Source organism: Belonocnema kinseyi, chromosome 1, assembly GCF_010883055.1.
Source record: "Belonocnema kinseyi isolate 2016_QV_RU_SX_M_011 chromosome 1, B_treatae_v1, whole genome shotgun sequence".
In the NCBI taxonomy this organism is placed as follows: Eukaryota; Metazoa; Arthropoda; class Insecta; order Hymenoptera; family Cynipidae; genus Belonocnema; species Belonocnema kinseyi.
In genome coordinates this window covers 102,085,398-102,106,378 of record NC_046657.1, presented here as the reverse complement: position 1 = coordinate 102,106,378, position 20,981 = coordinate 102,085,398, and the positions used below count along the sequence as shown (strand labels likewise).

Sequence of the window (20,981 nt, the reverse complement as noted above, 5' to 3'; positions counted from 1 at the left end):
ACCTCAAAAAGAAGCAGTTTGTAGTAAATTTCGCCGCAAGTTTAAACTTCTTTCTTCACACAAAGTACCTTAATTAGACCTTGTTCGTGAATTAAAAACTGCCTTTGACTTATTCTTGAACTTGAGTCACAATTTATATGTTAGAGTTTATCCATATCAAAAGAGAATTTTCATCTCTCGTTTACATTCAATTAATCCTTGAAAGATTTCAAGTAAACAAAAGATTAATCTAAAAGTATTTTTTGTTCTCTCTGTGTGGATCTTTTTTAAGGCTTCGAGCGAAGGAGTTCCTCCAGCACTTCCTGGATATCCGCCAGGAACACCAAATATGGGATCGACTTTTGGGCCACCGATTCTTCCCACAGCTCCATTTATTCCTCCACCGGGTTTACCGCCAGGACCTCCGGGGATGATGCCTCCGCAATTTTCCATTCCCCCACCCGGATTTGGTTTTCCGATGGGTGCTGCTCCTCAACCGGAACCTGTTGTTATTGGTAAGGATGAAAATAAATTCAATTTATCTTCGAATAATTCTATTTGCAAATTTTCAAAGAAGATATTTACAGATCTTGGAATTTCCACAATATTTACACTATTTGACACTCTTTTTTTGAGCTATGACACTAATTTGCTACTATTTCGAAAAAATGACACTAAAGGTACCATTTTCTTGAAATTGTCCACTAATGCAACTATTTCTTTAATTTTCCTCGAAAAATATTTTTCAACTTCGTCGAATTTTCAATAAAAATAGATAGATTCATTCTCAACAGAAAAAGTTTAATTTTCAAGCAAACAGTTGCATTTTTTACCAAAAAGATGTTCTTTCTAGAATGCAGTTTAATTTTCGATCAAATAGTTCAATTTTCAGATAAAAAGATGAATTGTCATCAAAATACATAAGTTTTTAACCTATTAGATGAAATTTAATCAAGGAAATTAATGTTCTAACAGAAAAGACAACTTTTCAACAATATCAAGAAAATTAATGTTTTACTAGAAAGACCAATTTTCAACAAAATGCATAATTTTTTTTGAAAATGGAAATTTCAACCAAAAAAATGAGTTTTTTACCAGAAAAGATAAAATTTTCAAAAAAATACATCAATTTTAAACCAAATAGTTACATTTTTAACTAAAAAGATGAATTTTCTAAACATAACATTATTTTTCGACCAAAGAAGATCAATTCTCAACAAAATACATCATTTTTTAACGAAATAGATGAATTTTTAACTAAAATAATTAATGTTTTACTAGAAAGATAAATTTTCAACAAAATACAAAAGTTTGTAAGAAAATAGTTGAATTTTCAACTAACAAAATTATTTTTTACCGGCAAAGACACATTTTCAACAAAATACATCAATTTTTAACTAAATAGTTACATTTTCAAGCCAAAAAAAGTTAATTCTCAAAAAAAGGTCTTTAATCAAATAGATAAATTTTTAACCATGCAAATTAATTTTCTAGCAGAAAAGACAACTTTTCAACAAAATACATAAGTTTGTAAGAAAATAGTAGAATTTTCAACTAAGAAAATTATTTTTTTTTGCCGGAAAATACCAATTTTCAACAAAATACATGAATTTTTAACCAAATAGTTAAATTTTCATCCAAAAAGATTAATTTTCTAAACATAAAAATAATTTTCGACCAAAAAAGATGTATTCTCAAAAAAAATACACGTTTTTAACCAATTATATAAGTAGTTAACCAAGAAAATCAATTTTCTCACATAAAGACAATTTTTCAACAATATAAATCAATTTTTAACCAAATAGTTAAATGTTCAACGAAAAAGATGAATTTTGTAAACATAACATTATTTTTCGACTAAAAAAGATTAATTCTCAACACAATACATGTTTTTAACGATACAGATAAATTTTTAACCATGAAAATTATTGATCTACCAGAAAGACAGATTTTTAATCAAATAGATTTTCAACGAAAATAGATTAATACTCAACAAAAAATGTTTAATTTTTAACCGAACAGTTGCATTTCTTACCAAAAAGATGTTCTTTCTAGTATGCAGTTTAATTTTCGACCAAATAGTTCCATTTTGAGACAAAAAGATGAATTCTCGACACAGTACATAAGTTTTTAACCAAATAGATGAATTTTTAAACAAGAAAATTAATTTTCCACCAGAAAATACAAATTTTCATACATAATTTTGTAAGAAAATATTCGAATTTTTAACCAAGAAAATGGTTTTGTTTTTACCAAGAAAAACCAATTTTCAACAAAATGCATCAATTTTTAACTAAATTGTTACATTTTCAAGCAAACAAAAAACGTAATTCTCATCAAAATTCATAGGTTTTTAACCAAAAAAATTAATTTCGTACCAGAAAAGATAAATTTTCAACAAAATAATATATTTTAAAGAAAATAGTTGGATTTTCAACTAAGTATATGCATTTTTTTAACCAAAAACAGACATGTTTTCAACAAAATACATCATTTTTTAACTAAATAGTTACATTTTTAACCAAAAAGGTGACTTATCTAAACATGACCTTAATTTGCGACCAAAAAGGATGAATTCTCAACAAAATACATGTTTTTAACCAAATAGCGGGTTTTTTAAGCAAGAAAATTAATATTCTAAATTGATAAGAAGAATTTCTGAAATAGAATCAAGAATCTGACGACCAAATTTGGACAACCATCACAAAATGTTCTCACTGCAATCTGAAAAACAAAAAAGGAACAGCCCCCTGACTGTTTACGGATTATACCGGACTTTATATTACAAAGGTCATTGTAGATAATATTATCGTTGGATTTGAATTAAAAGATTTTTGTTTAAAATAAATAAATCCATATACATCTAATAATTTCTCACGAGAACCTTGAGTTTGAATGTTTGTTTTGCTTTTTGAAACAATTTTCGAGGGGTTTACTACTCGGGTTTCGAGTATACACCCGTTTTCAAAAGGTTACAAAATAATTCTCAAAATTTCAAAGTTTTCATCATATTTAAAAGGATTTTGAACATTTTAAAAAGAGTTCACGGATTGCAAAGACTTAAAAAGCATAAGATTTCGCAAAGATTTACAAAATTTTCAAACGATTTCAAAAGGGTTTAGAAGATTTTAACGTATTTCAGAAATATTTAAAATAATTCATAAGGATTTCAGAAGATTTCAAGAATTTCACAGATTTCAAAAAGGGTATATCACGCCAGATTTCGGATTTTAAACAATTTCAAAAGGTTTCAATAAATTTGAGAAGAGTTAAAATGAACACAAACGATTTCAAAAACAAAGATTAAAGAAAGATTTTAAACATTTTACCAAAATGTAAAAAGATTTCGCAAAAATTTTCAATATTTTAATGATTTCAGATAAATGCAAAAGATTTTATAAATATTTCAAAGTTTTCATAAAGGTTTCAAAAAGGAGAGCAGTACAACAGATTTCAAAGATTAAAAAAAAAAACAAAGATTCTAAATGATTTTAAATTTGCTTAGAAGATTTCACAAAGATTTCATAGAATACAGAATATTTCATTCAAATTTTAGAGAGATGTCAAAAGAATACAAGAATTTTAAAGATTTTAAAAGTGGTTCAGTAAACTACATTTCAAAATATTTTAAATATTTTAAATCATTTCAAAATTCTTAGATTATTTAAAAATATTTTACAAAGATTTCCAATATTTCAATGATTTCAAACTAATACAAAAAATTCCACAAATGTTTCGAGGAATACATGAAGATTTCAAAAGATTTAAAGAATTTTGATGATATCAAAAAGGTTGCAGTACCCCTAAGTTCAAAATATTTCTGAGATTTTAAACGAGTTCATATTTTTTTAGAAATTTTCAAAATATTTCACAAAAGTTTCAAGTATTTCAGTGATTTAAAAAGATTTCAAGAATTAAAATTTGTTTTGAAATGATATAACAGATGTTGGAGCATTTTAAAAGTTTTAAATAATATTAAAAGGTTTGGAGAAAGTTGAGAAGAATTTAAAAGATTTCAATGATTTTAAACGAACACAAAAGTTTTCACAGATAATGATTAAAGTAAGATTTCACAAATATTTCATAGATTAGATAAAAGTTTTTAAATATTTCAAATAATTTCGAACAGATTTCAAAGAATTCAAGGATTCCAAATATTTTACAAAAATCTCAAAAGGTTTCACAAAGATTTCATAAATTTCACTAAGATTTCAATTTTTGGCCTATAAAAAAAATAAAACATTTGATCTTTTGCATTTATAACAAACGGTTATTTGTTGTAACAAAAAGGAGACCTGGAAAAATTGATTTATTGATCTTGAAAACCTAGAAAATACCTTGAACTTTGTTCCTAGGAATCGCTGGACACCCTGATTCTATTGTCTATAATAATTGATCAAATTACCTAACTAATTTCAATTTTTTTCAAATTTATCATATGTGAGCGTCCGCATGAAAAAAAGCCTTTTTTCATATCCCGCGTTTTTTGGTTGAAAATTTTGATTTTCGGTTGATCTAAAAAATTTTGAAAATGCCATAACTCTGAGAATTTTCCTTTTGTCAAAAAAAGTCATTAGAATATATTGTTTTTCCTTTTTAATACTATAAATATCCGTACATAGATTTTTTAAATTCAGAAAAAAGTGGTCTCAAAAATTTTCAAAATGCGTTCACTTTTTGAATTTTTATCATAAATGGCCGGTTAACGAACTCGTCCTTTCTTTTAGGACCTAAAAAAAGTGTGCCAAAGATGAATTTGATCTGTTCATTTTTTCGAGAGTTATCGTGTTTACGGCCGGGCAGATAGACAAACGCCATCGTAAAGCGCTGGTGTAGTATTTTTTCATCGAACATGAAATACACTCAACTCCTGGCAAAAAACGGCTTCGGACATGGCTTGCAATGGCCTTGATTCTAAATCAGGAGAATCCAAACGTAAATAAGGAGGCTCTCATGAACCATTTCTGTTGGATTTGAGCGCACGATGCAACCTTTTTATGTCGACGCCCACAAATATTTGAAATGTTATTATGTTTTTTTAAACTGTTTATGTTTTTAATATTAGGAAATGTGATTTGCGCGCGCCGATTCACTCATAGTAAATTACAATTTTTAATATTATTTTCTAGCTGCTGCTCCACAAATTACGGCCCCGGGAGTTCCGCCACCGGCTCCAACTTCAAGTGAAGTAAAGTCAGTGACAGCCGGATTGGAGAAAAAATGCGATTGGTCGGAGCACAAAGCCCCAGATGGTCGTACATATTATTACAACAGTGTAACAAAACAGTCCTTGTGGGAGAAACCTGACGAATTGAAGACGCAGAGCGAACTTCTTTTATCGCAGTGTCCTTGGAAAGAGTACAAATCGGAAAATGGCAAGGTTTATTATCACAATGTGTCGACAAAGGAATCGAGGTGGTCGATTCCTGCGGAATTAGAGGAACTGAAGACCAGAATTGTTGCCGAGGAAGCTGCAGCTGCTGCAGGAGGTGCTGTCGCCAGCGTCACGAATTCGTAAGTTGAAGGCCTACACTGGAACCTTGAATTTAAAATAGTTTTGAGCATGGCTTGCAGTGGCTTTGAGCTTAAATCCAGGGAATCGAGGCGTTAAGATACATTGAACCATTGCTTGAACCATTTAAAATAAATGTAAACGCTCGATCGAAAGTTTATAAACTATTTTCAATTTTTAAATATCTTGCAAATAATATATTTATAATCAAAGGCTTTTATTAAATTTCAAATATTATTTCAGTTTAAAATATTTCAATTTTAAGCATTCAATTTTTCAATTAAAAAAAGAACAATTACTTAAAATTTAGAAATATCTGACTGTGTATTTAAAATCAGTATATATAAATTAAGTATTCAAAACTAAACAAAAAAACTAAACTTTGAACATTGCAGTTTTAACTTTTCTATTTAAAAACATTTAATTTGTAAGTCAAATTGTTGAATTTGTATGTTTAATTAATAATTGAACACTTATTATTCTTGGAAGAATTCGAGCAAGTTAAAGAAATATTTAGAAGTTTTGAAAAATTTTAAATTAAGTAAAAATTGGAAATAATTTAAAATAATTTAAACGTAATGTCTACTTGTAGCGAAAAAATACGGCTATTCTTGACAAAACTTCGGTGTAAATTAGGTATTTTCACTTAAATCAACAGCTAACTTCACTTCGTAGATTGCTGAGGGGAAAACAAGGCACCAAATGCATGGGATTCAGTTCATTTTTGTCCTAATTTGTTAATATCTTCGCAAAGCTATTTTTTTCTGTATAAGTGTATTTGAAAAATAGTTTTTATTTTTTAATTACTATTTAATAAAATAAAAAAAGATCATTATTATTATTAATCACAAATGTATTACAGAAATAAAGGTTTCTTCTATGCATTTGATCCATTGTTTTCCCCTCAGCTTTTAACGAAGTGAAGTTAGCTGGTGGTTGAAGTGTAAATACCTAATAGTCCACGGCCTAATTTGAACCCAAATGTAGATTTGGCAGATTTCGAACAAAAAATTTATAAGCTTTTTAAGAATTTTGAAAGGCTTCAGAAAAATAAAAAAACTTTTTAATGATTTTTTTTTATTTCGAAAAATTAATTTGAAGAGAATATTTAGAAAGATTTACATAATTATTAAAAATAAATGTGGAAGATTTTAAGGAGATTTTTCAAATTTAGCAGAATTGTAAGAAAAATTCGAATCATTTTAAAAGATGTTTCGAAATTCTGAAAAAATTAAAAAAATCTTTAATTTGAAAAAAATGTCAAACAACATGTAAATGTTTCAACATTTTCAAATAAAATTTTGAAGCTTTTTAAAGACTTTTAAACTATCTAAAATAAGAATAATTTTTAATTCAAGAAATAGTTAATTTATAAAAAAAATTAAATTGTTCCATTTTTAATGTTTCTAGTTCAAAATTCCTTAAAATGATATAATTTTGCACATTTTTAAATGCATTGATTGATTCTTCAATTTAGAGCATTGGGAAAGATAATTTGAATTTATATTTTTGGAACTGAATCTGAATCTTTGAATTCTTTAATTGATAAAAGCTAAGAAAAAATTAATTTGACAGTGTAACTACAGTTGATTTTAAATTGTTTAGTTGTAAAATATTAGTAGCTTCCATTTTACACGTGTAATTTATTGAGCATTTAAATACATTTTTTAATTTAAAAACTTTTAAACTTAAGTTTTACAACTTTAAAATTCAAGAGTTCCACTTTGATTGTCGAACAACGTACGATATGAGAAAAAGTCCAGAAAATAAATATTGCTTTTTGAGAACCCCACAAGTTTAACATAAAAACTTTTTTAATGTTTCTGAAATTCGAAAATTGGAATTTTGATTGCACGAACAATAATAAAAAATTAAAAATGCCATTTTGCGGCCAAACTATGCAAGACACGCTCAATTTTTGTTTTATTCATAAAAAACTACATTAAAAAAATGAAAAAATTTAATTTTTGGAAAACGACGCAAGGTAAGAAAACAAAAAAATTAATAGACGGAAGTACATATACATAAATAATATACATAAAAAATTAAATTTTTGGAAAAACGACATAAGAGATGAAAATTTAAAATAGTTGTTCAAGCAAAAAAGATCTACAAATTTGTTATAAACTTTTGTTATATGAAGAGACTAGGAATAAAAAAATCAACTTTATGGAAAAACGACGCAAGGTACAATAAATTTTTATTTGACAAAATTTCTCGCCTAAATTGTACCTGCAAATTTTGTATAGAATCATTTTACGCCAAGATGCGTATTGTTGGTTTAAATCGTAAAACTAACAACTAAACTAAACAAATTAAATTAATGTTGAAAATTGACCTTTTTCGGTATAAATTAATCTTCTTGATTGAAAATTAATGTAGTTGGTTTAAAATCCAACTATTCAGTTAAAGATTTACTATTTTATTTTAAAATTCATCACATTGTTTAAAAATGTAACTATTTGTTTTAAACTTATTTCAAATAAATATTCCATATGTTTAATTGAAAATTTATCTGTTTATTTGAACATTAACTTTTTTTAAACTTCAAATTGCATTATTTAAGTTTTTGGTAACAATTGATCTTGTTCAGTAAAAATAATTTGTTGTTTTGTTAAAAATTCAACTATTTTAGTTGAATCCTCAATGTGTTAGTTGAAAACTCATCTTTTTGGTTTTAAATTCAACTACTCCAGTTGAAGATTCATCATTTTAGTTGAAAATTACATTATTTTCTTGAATGTATTTTTTAAATTCATTCTTTCAAATAAAACTTTTACTTCCATTTTTTGTTGAAAATTGATATTTTTTAGTGCAAATTTTAGATATTTGTTTCAAAATCCATTCATGTTGCTATTTTGCTCGGTTGTGTTAAATGATACTTGAAATGAACATCATCAATTAAAAGAATTGTTTGCGTTTAGAGAAAAATATGAATGCATTTATTTGAAATGCTTTTATTTGATCAAGAAAATTGAAAAAAATGACCGGGAAATGACAGTGAATTTAATTTTTTACTCGGAATTTTACACATTTTTAGAAAAAAACATCCGTTCAACTTTGATTTCAGCCGTTTTTAAAATAATTAGTCAAATTGTGATCTTTTCGAATTATGATATCATTAAGTTTAGAATGCTTAATTCGAAAATATTTCACTTAAAAGATTTTCTATTTTAGATTTTTAAGCGTACATTTGAATTAAAAGAATTTTAAATTGCAGTTTCAAAGACTTAAATAATTAAAAATTAGAAGCGTTTTAAATCGAATATTTTTGATAACATTTTTAGTTGATCAACTGTAAATATAAATTATTACGGATTTTTAACATTGAATTCACTAAGATTAAAAAAAAAAGGATTGATTGTACAAAACGATTTGACATCAGTTGACAATTTTAGAATTTCTACATTTTAACGTTAAAAATTAAACTGTTTCAATTAGAAAGACTTAAACAAATGTGAACGCCCTATTGAAACTTTATAAACTATTTTTAATTTTAAACCAAGTTCAGAATAATATATTTATAATTAAAGGCTTTTATTAAATTTTAGTCTAAAATATTCCATTGTTAAATCGTGAAATTTGAAATTTTTAATTATTTAAAAGAACAATTACTTAATATTTAGATATATCTGACTTTTCATTTAAAATCAGTAATTATAAATTAAATATTCAAACCTAACCAAAAAAATAAACTATGAAAGTTACAATTTTATTGTTCTATTCAACAAAATGTAATTTGTAAGTAAAACTGTTAAATAAGTTAAAGAGATATTTAGAAGATTTGAAAAAATTATAAATTAATTAAAAATTTCAAATTATTTCAAACAATTTAAGCGAAGTGTCTACGTGTACTGAAAAAATCCGGCTATTCGTAAAAAAATTTCGGTCACGGTCTAATTTAAAACAAAATGTAGATTTTTGGAGATTTGAAATAAAAGGCTTAGAAGCTTTTTAAGAATTTTAACAGGCTTCAAAAGAATAATAATAATCATTTTTACTTGGAACAGGAACTTTTTGCAAAGAATTTTAATTCTAAGTTGAAACAGGGAATTTTCAAATTTTAACTAATTCTGAGTTGAAACTGGTAGTCATCCAAAAGAATTATAATTTTTCTTGGAACCGGGAATGTTAAAATTAAAAGAAATTCCGAGCTGGAGCAGGGAATTTTTTAAAAGAATGAATTATAATTCTAAATTGAAATGGGATATTTTCGAGAAAAAAATTAAAATTATGAATTGGACCAGGGAATTTTTCCAACAAAATTATTATTCTGTGTGGAAACAAGGTATTTTCGAGAATAAAATGAAATTGTGAATTGGAACAGAAAATTTTACAAAAAAAAAATTTTTTTACAATTAGTTGAAATGGAGAATTTGCGAAAAAAATTTAATTTCCGGATTCAAACATGGAATCTTTCGAAAAGCATTATAAATCCGGATTCAAACAGGGAATTTTTGAATTTTTAACAAATTATGAGCTGGAATTAAAATTTAAAGTGGCTTAAAATGGTATGATTTTGAACATTTTAAAATTAATTGATTAATACTTCAATCAAGAGCATTGAAAATGATAACGTGGATTTATATTTTTGAACTGAATCTGAATCTTTGAACTCTACAATTGATAAAAGTTTAAAATTTGTATTTTGCAAGTTTAGTTAAATGTAATTTAAAATTGCTCTGTTGAAAGTGTTAGTAGCTTCCATTTTATACGTGTGCGACCCTTAAAACGCGAGAACTTTATTTCTATTTGAAACTGTAGGCTAAAATTGAGAATTATGAAATAAAATAATGAATTTTTAGTTTTCGTTAATTTAATATTGTTAAATAAAATATTTAATGCAATTTTAATTTTTTATACTCGCAATTTAAATTCCTTAAAAATTGTTTTGTTTATAAATAATTCTAAATTTAATTTTCAAATTCAGACTTAAATTAATGTAAAGTATATCTTATTATATCATTGTTATAATTACATACAAAATTATATCACAATAAAGTAATGTGAAATATAAAAAAGTATCAAGAAATTCACGCATCCTTGGGTTTTTATTATCTAATGTTAAAAACATAATCAATTTTATAATCCATAATAACAAATTTTTCAATATTAAAAGTTTAAAAAATTGTTAAATGGACTTAAATAATTTATTAAATTATTATATCTAACTATAACAGATATACAACAAATAATTAAATTACAATTTTTACAAACTGTTAATACCAATGCAAAGAATTTCTCCCCTTCAGTTGCGATAGCGTGTTTCAAAACTTTTCTATTAAAAATTACTTTTCATTTTAAAAGCACATTTCGAATAATTAAATTTTAAAGGCTTATAATTTTAAAACAATTACATTTTGAACAGTGAAAGTGTCGAAAAATTAATTTTGTTATTTTAGACAAATTTGTGGAATCAATTTTATTTTTTTTTAATGTAATAGAAGTTTTAAAATTCTACAATTTAAACAGCTTTGACTTTAAAACGCAATTTAAATTCCTTTAAATTTTAAGTGATCATTTTTTAAAGTTTAAAATTTTGTTCGAAATTTTATTTAAAGATTCTTAATTTTTTTTAACTCTTAAATTTTGTACGCTTTGAATTAATTTTTGACCACTTATTTTTATTATTATTAGCATTTTTTTAAATTATTTCGTATTATTAATGTCGAAAATATTTATTTCTAAATAATTATCGGCAATTGCTTAGTTCAACTACTTTAAAGAAAATACTTTGAATTACAAGGCCTGTTAAGTTATACCAGAAAAAGGGGTCTCCGAACTTTTTCAACTGGGATTTTTTTCGAGGGGTCATAAATTTCCTCTCATTAAGTTAAATAGATATTTAGAAATTTTGAAAACATTCAAAATTAATTAAAAATTTGAAATGATTTAAAATAATTCAAACAAAGGTGTCTTACGTGCATCAACAAAATCCGGCTATTCGCATCGACGTTTCGGTGCAAATAGCCCACGATTTAATTTAAAACAAAATATTGATTTTGACAGATTTCCAACTAAAAATTTAGAACTTTTTTAAGGATTTTAAAAGTCTTCAAAAGAATAAAAAACATTTCCTAGGAAAATTGAAAATGATTTTTATTTTGAAAAGTTAATTTTAAGTGAATATTCAAAAAGATTGAGACAGATTGACTAAATTATCAAAAATGCATGTAGTAGATTTTAAGGAAATTTTTTTAATTTGTCAGAATTAAACAGAAAATTTAGGAAAAATTCGAATAATTTTAAAAGGTATTTAGAAGCTATTAAAAAAATTTCTGAAGAAATTTACAAAATAATTTTAAATTTGAGAAAATGAAAAACAACATGTAGATGTTACACGATTTTGAAGCATTTTAAGGATTTTAAAACTATTTGAAATAAAAAATTTAACTTTTAATTTAAGAAGGGTTCAGTTTATAAAAAAATGTAATCGTTCCATTTTTGATGTTTCAAGCTTAAAATTGCTTAAAATGATGTAATTTTGAAAAATTTTAGACTGATTGATTAATTCTTCAATTTAGGGTATTGAAAATAATAACGTGGATTTATATTTTTGAAATTGAATCTGAACCTTTGAACTCTACAATTTATAAGAGTTTAAAATTTTTAATTTCATGGCTTAGCAAGCTTCCACTTTATACGTGTAAATTATTGAAAATTTGAATACAAAATTATTGAAATAAAAAACTTTTAAACTTCAATTTTAAGAGTTTATAATTTAAGACTTCTACCTTCAGTGTTTTAATTTGCAGCTCAGTTTTTATTACTTCAATTGGAAAAAATCTGGGCTACAAAGTTGGTTTACAAAGTTGATACAAAAAAATCTATAAAACTTCGAAGGCGTCTCATCTTTAGAAAAATAATAATAAAAATCTATCAACTATTTCTTACAGCAGAAAAATTACTTTAATTTTTTGAAAATTTTTGTTTCAACTTTAAATGTGAGACAATTTAGTTTTTTCTTCAAAATATTGTTGATAAGTTGGTGGGATTTTTTAAATATTTACCATTAAAATGATCTAAAGGACATTAAAAAATCTTTATTATATTAGGTTTTATTTAAATTTTGAGAAAACTTGGAACTTTTCACTACTTTGCAATATCTTATTAAAAAAAAAAAGATAAAATAACTGCATGCTGATTTATTTTATAAAAAATTCTGTTGGCTCGCAAGTTCGAGCGCGCATAGGGCACGCGACTGTTGGTTCTTGCGGTTCGCGCTCGATCTTTGTGCATAGACTTTTAAAACTAAAGATGAAAGCATCGACAACAGTAATTTTCTGATTGTGAATTCTCTTTTGTTAAAGCTCCTTCGGCTTTAACGAACACATTCTCATCACGTATCTCGTGCTTCGCACTCGAGTTTATTCCTGAAATTTTATATGATTCCCACAAATGTAAATTATTACAATTCGTAACTTGCATTGGTATTAAAACAGACGAAGTTTCATTGTCCCGTTTACAAAAAATGCGCATTCTTCAAAAAATTTTGTTATTAAACCTGTTATTGCAACTTTGGTCGTTTTTCCATAAACTGAATTTTCTCATTTCCAATGTTATGATAATCTTCTAGGGCATTTAGAAATCAAACTTTTACTTCTCTTGCCATGTTTTCATATCGTCCGTTAATTGGCTTAAATGTTTAATTTTCGTGTGTTTTTTTAGAATTTTGTAAATGCTATAACTCTAATAATATTTGAAAAAAATGGTGTCAAAAATATTCAAAATTCGCTCACTTTTTGGATTTTAATCTAAATGGCTGACTAACGAACTTGGCATTTAGCTTAGGACAGGCATAAATACATACAGACAGGCCGACAGACGGACACATTTGTAAAAACCTATTTTTTTGGATTCGAGGGGTCTCAAAACGTGGAGATTTCACAAAAACTGGGGGGGGGGGAGGTGAAATTTAACACAAATCTAATGTTTTCTCTAATGAGAATGTAAAAATTGGTAGATCCATCCTTGCTTTGATTCAAGATAATTTTTTTTTACAGTGTACCAATGGCGCAACACATGTCGCCGAATATCACGACTCTCTCGCAAACAAGTACTCCGGAACCTGGCGGGAAATCGGCGATAGAACAAGCGATGGCAGCGACTCTCGCAGCAATAAATATTCCAACTCCTCCGACGAAACAAGCTGATGACGATAGTAATTCGGCGAAGGATTCGGCAAATGGAAGTCGCACCAGCACTCCGGAACCGAAAATGCAGTTTAAGGATAAGAAGGAGGCGATTGAAGCTTTCAAGGAGCTTCTAAAAGAAAAGGAAGTTCCTTCAAATGCGACCTGGGAGCAGGCGGTGAAGATGATTCAAAATGATCCCAGGTATCCGCAGATGAAGAAGCTGAATGAACGGAAGCAGGCCTTTAATGCATACAAAACTCAGAGATTAAAGGAGGAACGCGAACAAGAGAGGCTTCGGTGAGATAAGTTTTTGTAACGTTCTAGAATTTAAAGTATCTAGTTTGTAACTTTTAATCCGGGAATTGTTTAATTTAACAAACATGAATATCCACTTTTTGTAAGGCTTAAATTTTACATTTATATTTCGCAATCTCTTAAGTTTCAAACGTTAGTTGTTTAAATGAAAAATGTAGAAAATATAGCTTTGGAACACAGGGAAAATGTCAAATTAAAAGCGTTTGAAATTAAGCAATTTTGACTCATATGTTGAATTATTTTTAATTTGATGCCTCATTCGATGAACAATTTGTATAATTGTGAATAATTAAAGTTTCAGCTGAACTTTCAATTTTGAAAGTTAGGTAGAAATTGACAATTACTGATTTTAAACTCATATGCATATTAAATGTCAGTTGATATTGCATGAAGTTCGGATGTTTTTTTTTCTTACTTCTACTTTCGAATTTTTGAAGAAATTAGTTTAAAAGTGTTAAATTTCTAGATAATTTCTATTTGAAATGACGCATTTTTGGATGTCTCATTTGATAAAAGTTTAAATTTTAAGATCTCAAATTTAAAACTTGAAAGTTTTGAAAGCTTGATTGAAAATATATATTTTAGTACTTATTTCCCGTAAATTAAAAATGGATTCAACTTTGAAGGTTTTCGGTTAAAGTTACTTGATTTTTAAGATTTTTTAAATTGATTTTTGTCACTTTGTCACTTAATAATTAATGAAATGCCTAATTCTAAAATGGGACCTGAATTTAAAACATAAAATTTCTGAAAATTTTCTGGCTTTCAATGTATTATTTCAGTTTTAATATTTAATTATTCCATCTGAAACATTACAGATTTGAAACATTGAATAAAAATCAGTTCAATTTTGAATATCTCGAATAAGAAATGATTTAATTTTGATAATTTGTTGAGAATAATTCAATTTTGAAGGTTTAAAATTCAAGATTCTTTTATTTTTATCAGTGGAAATTCAAGTTAAATAATTTTTATTGTCGATTTTTTTTACATTATGCAAGAAGATCAAGTTGGAACAAAGATGTTGGAAAAATGCAATCATCTTATTTGAGGAAAATTATAATAAAAAATGAATGCATATTTTAAAGAATATTTATGGAACATTTATCCTGAATTATTTTATATATTTGCAAAATATATTTTTTGTTTCAACTCAACTGGCTTTTACTTCCTGCATCAGGAATGCTTAAAAATTGTACAGTTATTTATGCTTATAAGTCGGTGCGATACTATAGAAATTTAACTTTAAAACGAGTCCAAGTACATTAAACAATGTTCATTATTTATTGGGAATGGTGATCTACCATTTCGCCACTTGGTTCCGAAAACTGGAACTAGAAAAAGTAGGTACGATTTTAAAGATATGTTTTAATTTTTGCATAAAAGTGTTTTTAATATTGTCTTGTGAAGTATAAAACAATGATTGAATATGACTAATAGACGATTTAACAATTTTTTCATTTGAATGAATAAAAACTAAGCTGCAAATGAAAGCACTCAAAGTGGGACTCTTGAATTTCAAACTTTTAAAATTGAATTTTTTTAAATAAATTTTTTAACTTTTATAAATTTATAAATTGTAGAGTTCAAAGATTCATATTCAGTTCTAAAAGTATAAATCCACGTTATCATTTCCAATGCTCGAAAGTTTAAATTGAAGAATAAATCAATTACTTTAAAAATTATCAAAATTATATCATTTGAAGCAATTTTAAGCCAGAAACATTAAAAATTGATCGATTACATTTTTTTTATAAACTAAACACTTGTTAAATTAAAAGATAAATTATTTATATATTTCAAATGCTTAAAAAATCCTTAAAATGCTTCCAAATTTTATTTGAAAATCTTGAAGCATCTGCATGTTGTTTACATTTTTAAAAATTATTTTTGGAATTATAATAGAACTTTTAAATATCTCTTAAAATTAATACTATTTTTTCTATTTTTTTTTAATCCTGCCAAATTAAATAAATTTCCTTAAAATCTTCCACATTCATTTTTGATAATTTCGTAAATCTTTCTCAATCTTTTTAAATAATCACTGAAAATTATCTTTTCAAAATTAAAATAATTTTCAATTTTCATAGGAAATGTTTTTTCATCATCCGAAGCCATTCAAAATTCTTAAAAAGCTTTTAAATTTTTTGTTCGAAATCTGCCAAATTCTAGATTTTGTTTTAAATTAGGCCGTGGGCTATTTACACCGAAATTCAACAATTTTACATACAAATTAAATTTTTATTTTAAATAGAACAATTAAAATGTAACGTTCAAAATTTAGTTGTTAATATTTAATATAATTACTGATTTAAAAAGTTTAAAAATTTAATATTTTAGACTAAAATAATACGTGAAATTTAATAAAAGCATTTAATTATGAATATATTATTTTGAAATTATTTTAAAATTGAAAATAGTTTATAAAGTTTCAATCGGGCGTTCACATTTGTTTAACTAATAAGACTTTCTAATTGGAATATTTTACATAATTTTTAACCTTAGAAAGTAGAAATTCTAAAATTGCAAACTGATTTCGAATCGTCTTGTAAAATTAATTATTGTTTATTTAAAAAATTTTAAAGAACAAGTAAATTTTAAAAATCACTATCAATTTATATTGACAGTTGATGAACTGAAAGTATTTTTTATCTAAAATCTCCGATTTCAAACGCTTCTAATTTTTAATGGCTAAATTCTTTAAAATAAAATGTACACTTAACAATTAAAATCTAAAATTAAACATTTATTAAAGTGGAAGATTTTGGAAATACGCATTCTAAAATGAATTACATATTTAATTGAAAAAGATCACAAATTAACTAACTATTTTTAAAATCGATGGGAATCACAGCTAGACAGATTTTTGTCTATAAATTTGTAAAGTTCCCGGTCTCATAAGATTCCCGATTTCCCAGTCCAGCGGCCACCCTGCGATTGGAATTGAAATAATAATTCTATCCTAACTTTTAGATCAGTTTTTAAATAGTAAGTACTCCATGTAAAACTCCATGTAACTCCATGTAAAAGTTGCTGAAAATTTACTTTGAGTTCATTTTTGCTTTAAAATTTGTGCATTTAAGTTTATAATCTTTGGAAAATCACAATAAATGGAACAATGATTGGTTTTTTTTTTTAAGAAAAATATTTATGTACAGAAATATGTTTTTTCACCTTATTAGATGTAAATTATATCTAAACCCCTTTGTTCTCAAAAAAGACTTATTTTTAATATCCAATAAATACTTTAAACTCCGCAACAAAAATCGTTAAAACACTTGTATGCAGAAATTAAAATGGATCTTTAAAATCGTACCTATTTGTTCTAGTCCGGATTTTTGTCACCATGTGGCGTATCGCAGTTCAACCATTCCCAATAACGTTATTTACTTTTTCTTTAAATACAATTTTCACTATTTTCGGAATATATTTTTTAATATGGACCAAAGAACTTGAATTCTTTGAAGTATTTCAGGCTATTTATAAAGATTTCGATAAATTTTTAACAGATTTCAATAATTTGAAGGAATTTATAAGATTTTAGAGTATTTTTAAAACTTCTAAGGTATTTGCAGGAACTTTTTATTTGAAGTATTTTAGGAAATTTTAAAAGATTCCAAGGCATGAGGTTTTAAAATATTTTACGTTATTTTATAAGATTTCAATAACTTTAGGGGATTTTTAAACTCTCAATGTATTTTAATACATTTTCCATGATTTGAGAAAATATTGTCATAGAATTTCACGGGATTTTATCATATTTTAGTGCATTTCAAAGAATGTTCCATGAGAAATGAGGTATATTGTAAGGTTTTAAAGATTGGAAGCTATTTGGAATTCACCCTGGATTCTTATTAATTATCTTTTCTAAATTCTTTAGAATTCTCTTGCATTTAAGTAATTCTCTTGAATTTTATGAATTCACTTCGATTTTTTAAAATTCTCTTTAATTGATCTAAATTTACTCTACTCTACTTAATTCAATGGATTTTTAAAAATTAAAATAGTTTTTAATTTAATTGATACCGAGGATCAATTGATAAAATGATAAAAGGATTTGAGATATTTTAACGTATTTTTTTTTTCAAATTCCTTGGCATTTTCTCAAACTTTAAAAAATTCAAAGGAGTTTAAAGTATTTTAAATAATTTAGGATTTGAAATACTTGAGGGTATTGTAAAATATTCTCAGGCTTTTTCAAGGGGTTTAAAAAGTTCCAAGGGTGAAATATTTAAGGATATTTAAAAATATTCCAATGCATTTTCAAGTGATTTAAACAATTTCAAGGGATCTCCAAGGGTTTTAATAATGAATTAATTTAACCTATTAATTAATTTTTCCATATTTTAAAATAGTTTTCAATTTACTTGATTGCTTTTTAAGTTCAGTCTACTTTTTTAAATAAATGTCATATAATTCTTCTCATTTCTTTTAAATTACTCTAAATTCACTCAAAATTTATTGTAATTAATCAAATTTTTTCGATTCGAAAAATTGTTCCAATTCTTTTGAAGTTAACTTGAATTTTTTTGTAGTCATTAGTAAGGTTACAAAGGTTTGAAGAGATTTGATAAGCTTTGAAATCCACCCTGAATTCTTTTAAATTCTTTGGAATTTTCTTGAATTTTGTAATTTACTTGAATTTTTCTAAGCTAAGTTACTGAATTAAGGGTAAATGGTAGTCTGTGACGCAATCAAAATTTGACCGTGTAATGTTAATTTTGTCCGCCTTTTTTTCTTAAACTAAATAAGTTAGTATATCGAAATTTTGGGAGAAGGAAAAGCGGTACTTTTAAGTTTTCCGTGACTGCCTTGTAGCAGACGAAGCGACGGAAAAGTTTGAGTTCGAAAAAGCCCCTAGCGCCGCCACCTTCCTTTTGTGAAAGTCACAACTTGTTAGATAGATCAACTTAGATCGACAGCTGTGAATACTCAATTGGTAACACGGCTTCATTGAAAAATTATTCACTTAAAAAATTAATTATTAAAAAATATTTAACTGGAATACTTGAAATTTGTAATCAAGAAGAAAAATTTGTAAACAGGGAGATTAACTTCCAAAGAAAAACATCATGTTCTACAAAAGATAGATTTTTTTAAAATACGTGAATATTAAACGAAACAGTTGAATTTTCAATTGAAAGAGGCAATTTTTCAGCCAAATACTTTAATTTTGAATCTTCAACTGAAATAGTTAAACTTTCAACGAATTCGACGAATTTTGAAATAAAAAAGCTAATTTTTAAACCAAAAATTAAATTATTACATTTTCAGTCAAAAAAAAGAATGTTTAACTAAACAATTGAATTTTTTACTTAAATTATAGAATATTCAACTGAAATAGTATTTTCATTTTTAATAAATAAAAAATTTATTTTCGACAAAAAAAGAAACAAATTTTCAATAAAATAGCTCATTTTTGAAGCAAAGAAATGAAATTTTAATATAAATGATGAATCTTCAATAAAAAAAAATTAATTTTGATTAAAAGAGTTTATTTGTCAACCAAGCAAATTTATTTGTAGCATAAAAGATGAATTTTTATTTAAAAGGACGAATATTTAACTGGAATACTTCTATTATCAGCCGGAAAGAAGAATTTTTAAACACTGAGATTAATTTTTAAAGAAAAAAATATTTTTCTACCGAAACAAGTAGGTTATAGTTTTAAAAAAGTCGATTTTCTAACAAAAAAGTCGTTTTTTTAAAACAAAGTACGTGAATTTTGAACTAAATAAATTAGTTTTCGATTAAAAAAGACAAATATGCATCCAACTTGTTAAATTTTGAAATAGAAATGTAAATGTAAATGCTTAATTGAAAATAAACTCTTCATCAAAATTAATTTTTTTATTGAAGATTCATCACTTATATCAAAAATTCATTTCTTTGCTTAAAAATTGAGCCATTTTATTGAAAATTTGTTCCTTTTTTTGTAGAAAATTAATTTTTTTATTATTGAAAATGAAAATACTATTTCAGTTGAATATTCTATAATTTTAGTAAAAAATTCAATTGTTTGGTTAAACATTCTTTTTTTTTACTGGAAAATGTAATAATTCAATTTTTGGTTTAAAAATTAGCTTTTTTATTTTAAAATTCGTCGAATTCGTTGAAAGTTTAACTATTTCATTTGAATATTTATTGTTTTAGTTTAAAACTATTTTTTTTTTATTTCAAATTTAATGATTTCAGTTGAGGATTTATCATTTTAGTTGAAAATTCACCAGTTTGGTTACAAATTAATTTCTCTGACTGAAAATTTAACTATTTCTTTTGTTGTTGAAAGATGATATTTTTTAGTTCAAAATTAAAGTATTTGGCTGAAAAATTGCCTCTTTCAATAGAAAATTCAACTGTTTCGTTTAATATTCACGTATTTTAAAAAGTCTATCTTTTGTAGAACATGATGTTTTTCTTTGGAAGTTAATCTCCCTGTTTACAAATTTTTCTTCTTGATTACAAATTTCAAGTATTCCACTTAAATATTTTTTAATAATTAATTCTTTAAGTGAATAATTTTTCAATGAAGCCGTGTTACCAACTGAGTATTCACAGCTGTTGATCTGAGTTGATCTATCTAAAAAGTTGTGATTCACAAAAGGAAGGTGGCAGCGCTAGGGGCTTTTTCCAACTCCAAACTTTTCCGTCGCTTCGTCTGTTACAAGGCAGTCACGGAAAACTTAAAAGTACCGCTTTTCCTTTAAAAATAATTACTCCAAGGGACCCAACCGATGTCGGCTCATATATTTTCTTCCTTCTCCCAAAATTTCGATGTACTAACTTATTTAGTTTAAGAAAAAAAAGGCGGACAAAATTAACATTACCAGGTCAAATTTTGTTTGCGTCACAGACTACGAGGGTAGTTCAATAAGTCCTTAGAATGACCAACAGATGGCGCGCGAATCGCTCCAAATCATCTGTTTTCAGTCAGCACTACTCCTGACTAGATATATGGTGCAGTCACAGTCCACATCTTCTGAGTTTACGTGTTTTTATAACCAATTGAAAAAAAAATTGTTCGTTAAGAAAAATGGAAA

The 20,981-nt window shown here is 25.8% G+C and overlaps 1 protein-coding gene across 1 annotated transcript in view; it reads left to right on the top strand.

The window, feature by feature from the left end:
• Positions 1-20,981, top strand: part of LOC117179347 (pre-mRNA-processing factor 40 homolog B) — a 48,825-nt gene that overhangs the window by 224 nt on the left and 27,620 nt on the right. Inside the window, exons 2-4 of the mRNA XM_033371035.1 lie at positions 272-494; positions 5,109-5,493; positions 13,495-13,923. Coding sequence (XP_033226926.1) covers positions 272-494; positions 5,109-5,493; positions 13,495-13,923 — 1,037 coding nt within the window. The remainder of the gene's footprint in view (positions 1-271; positions 495-5,108; positions 5,494-13,494; positions 13,924-20,981) is intronic.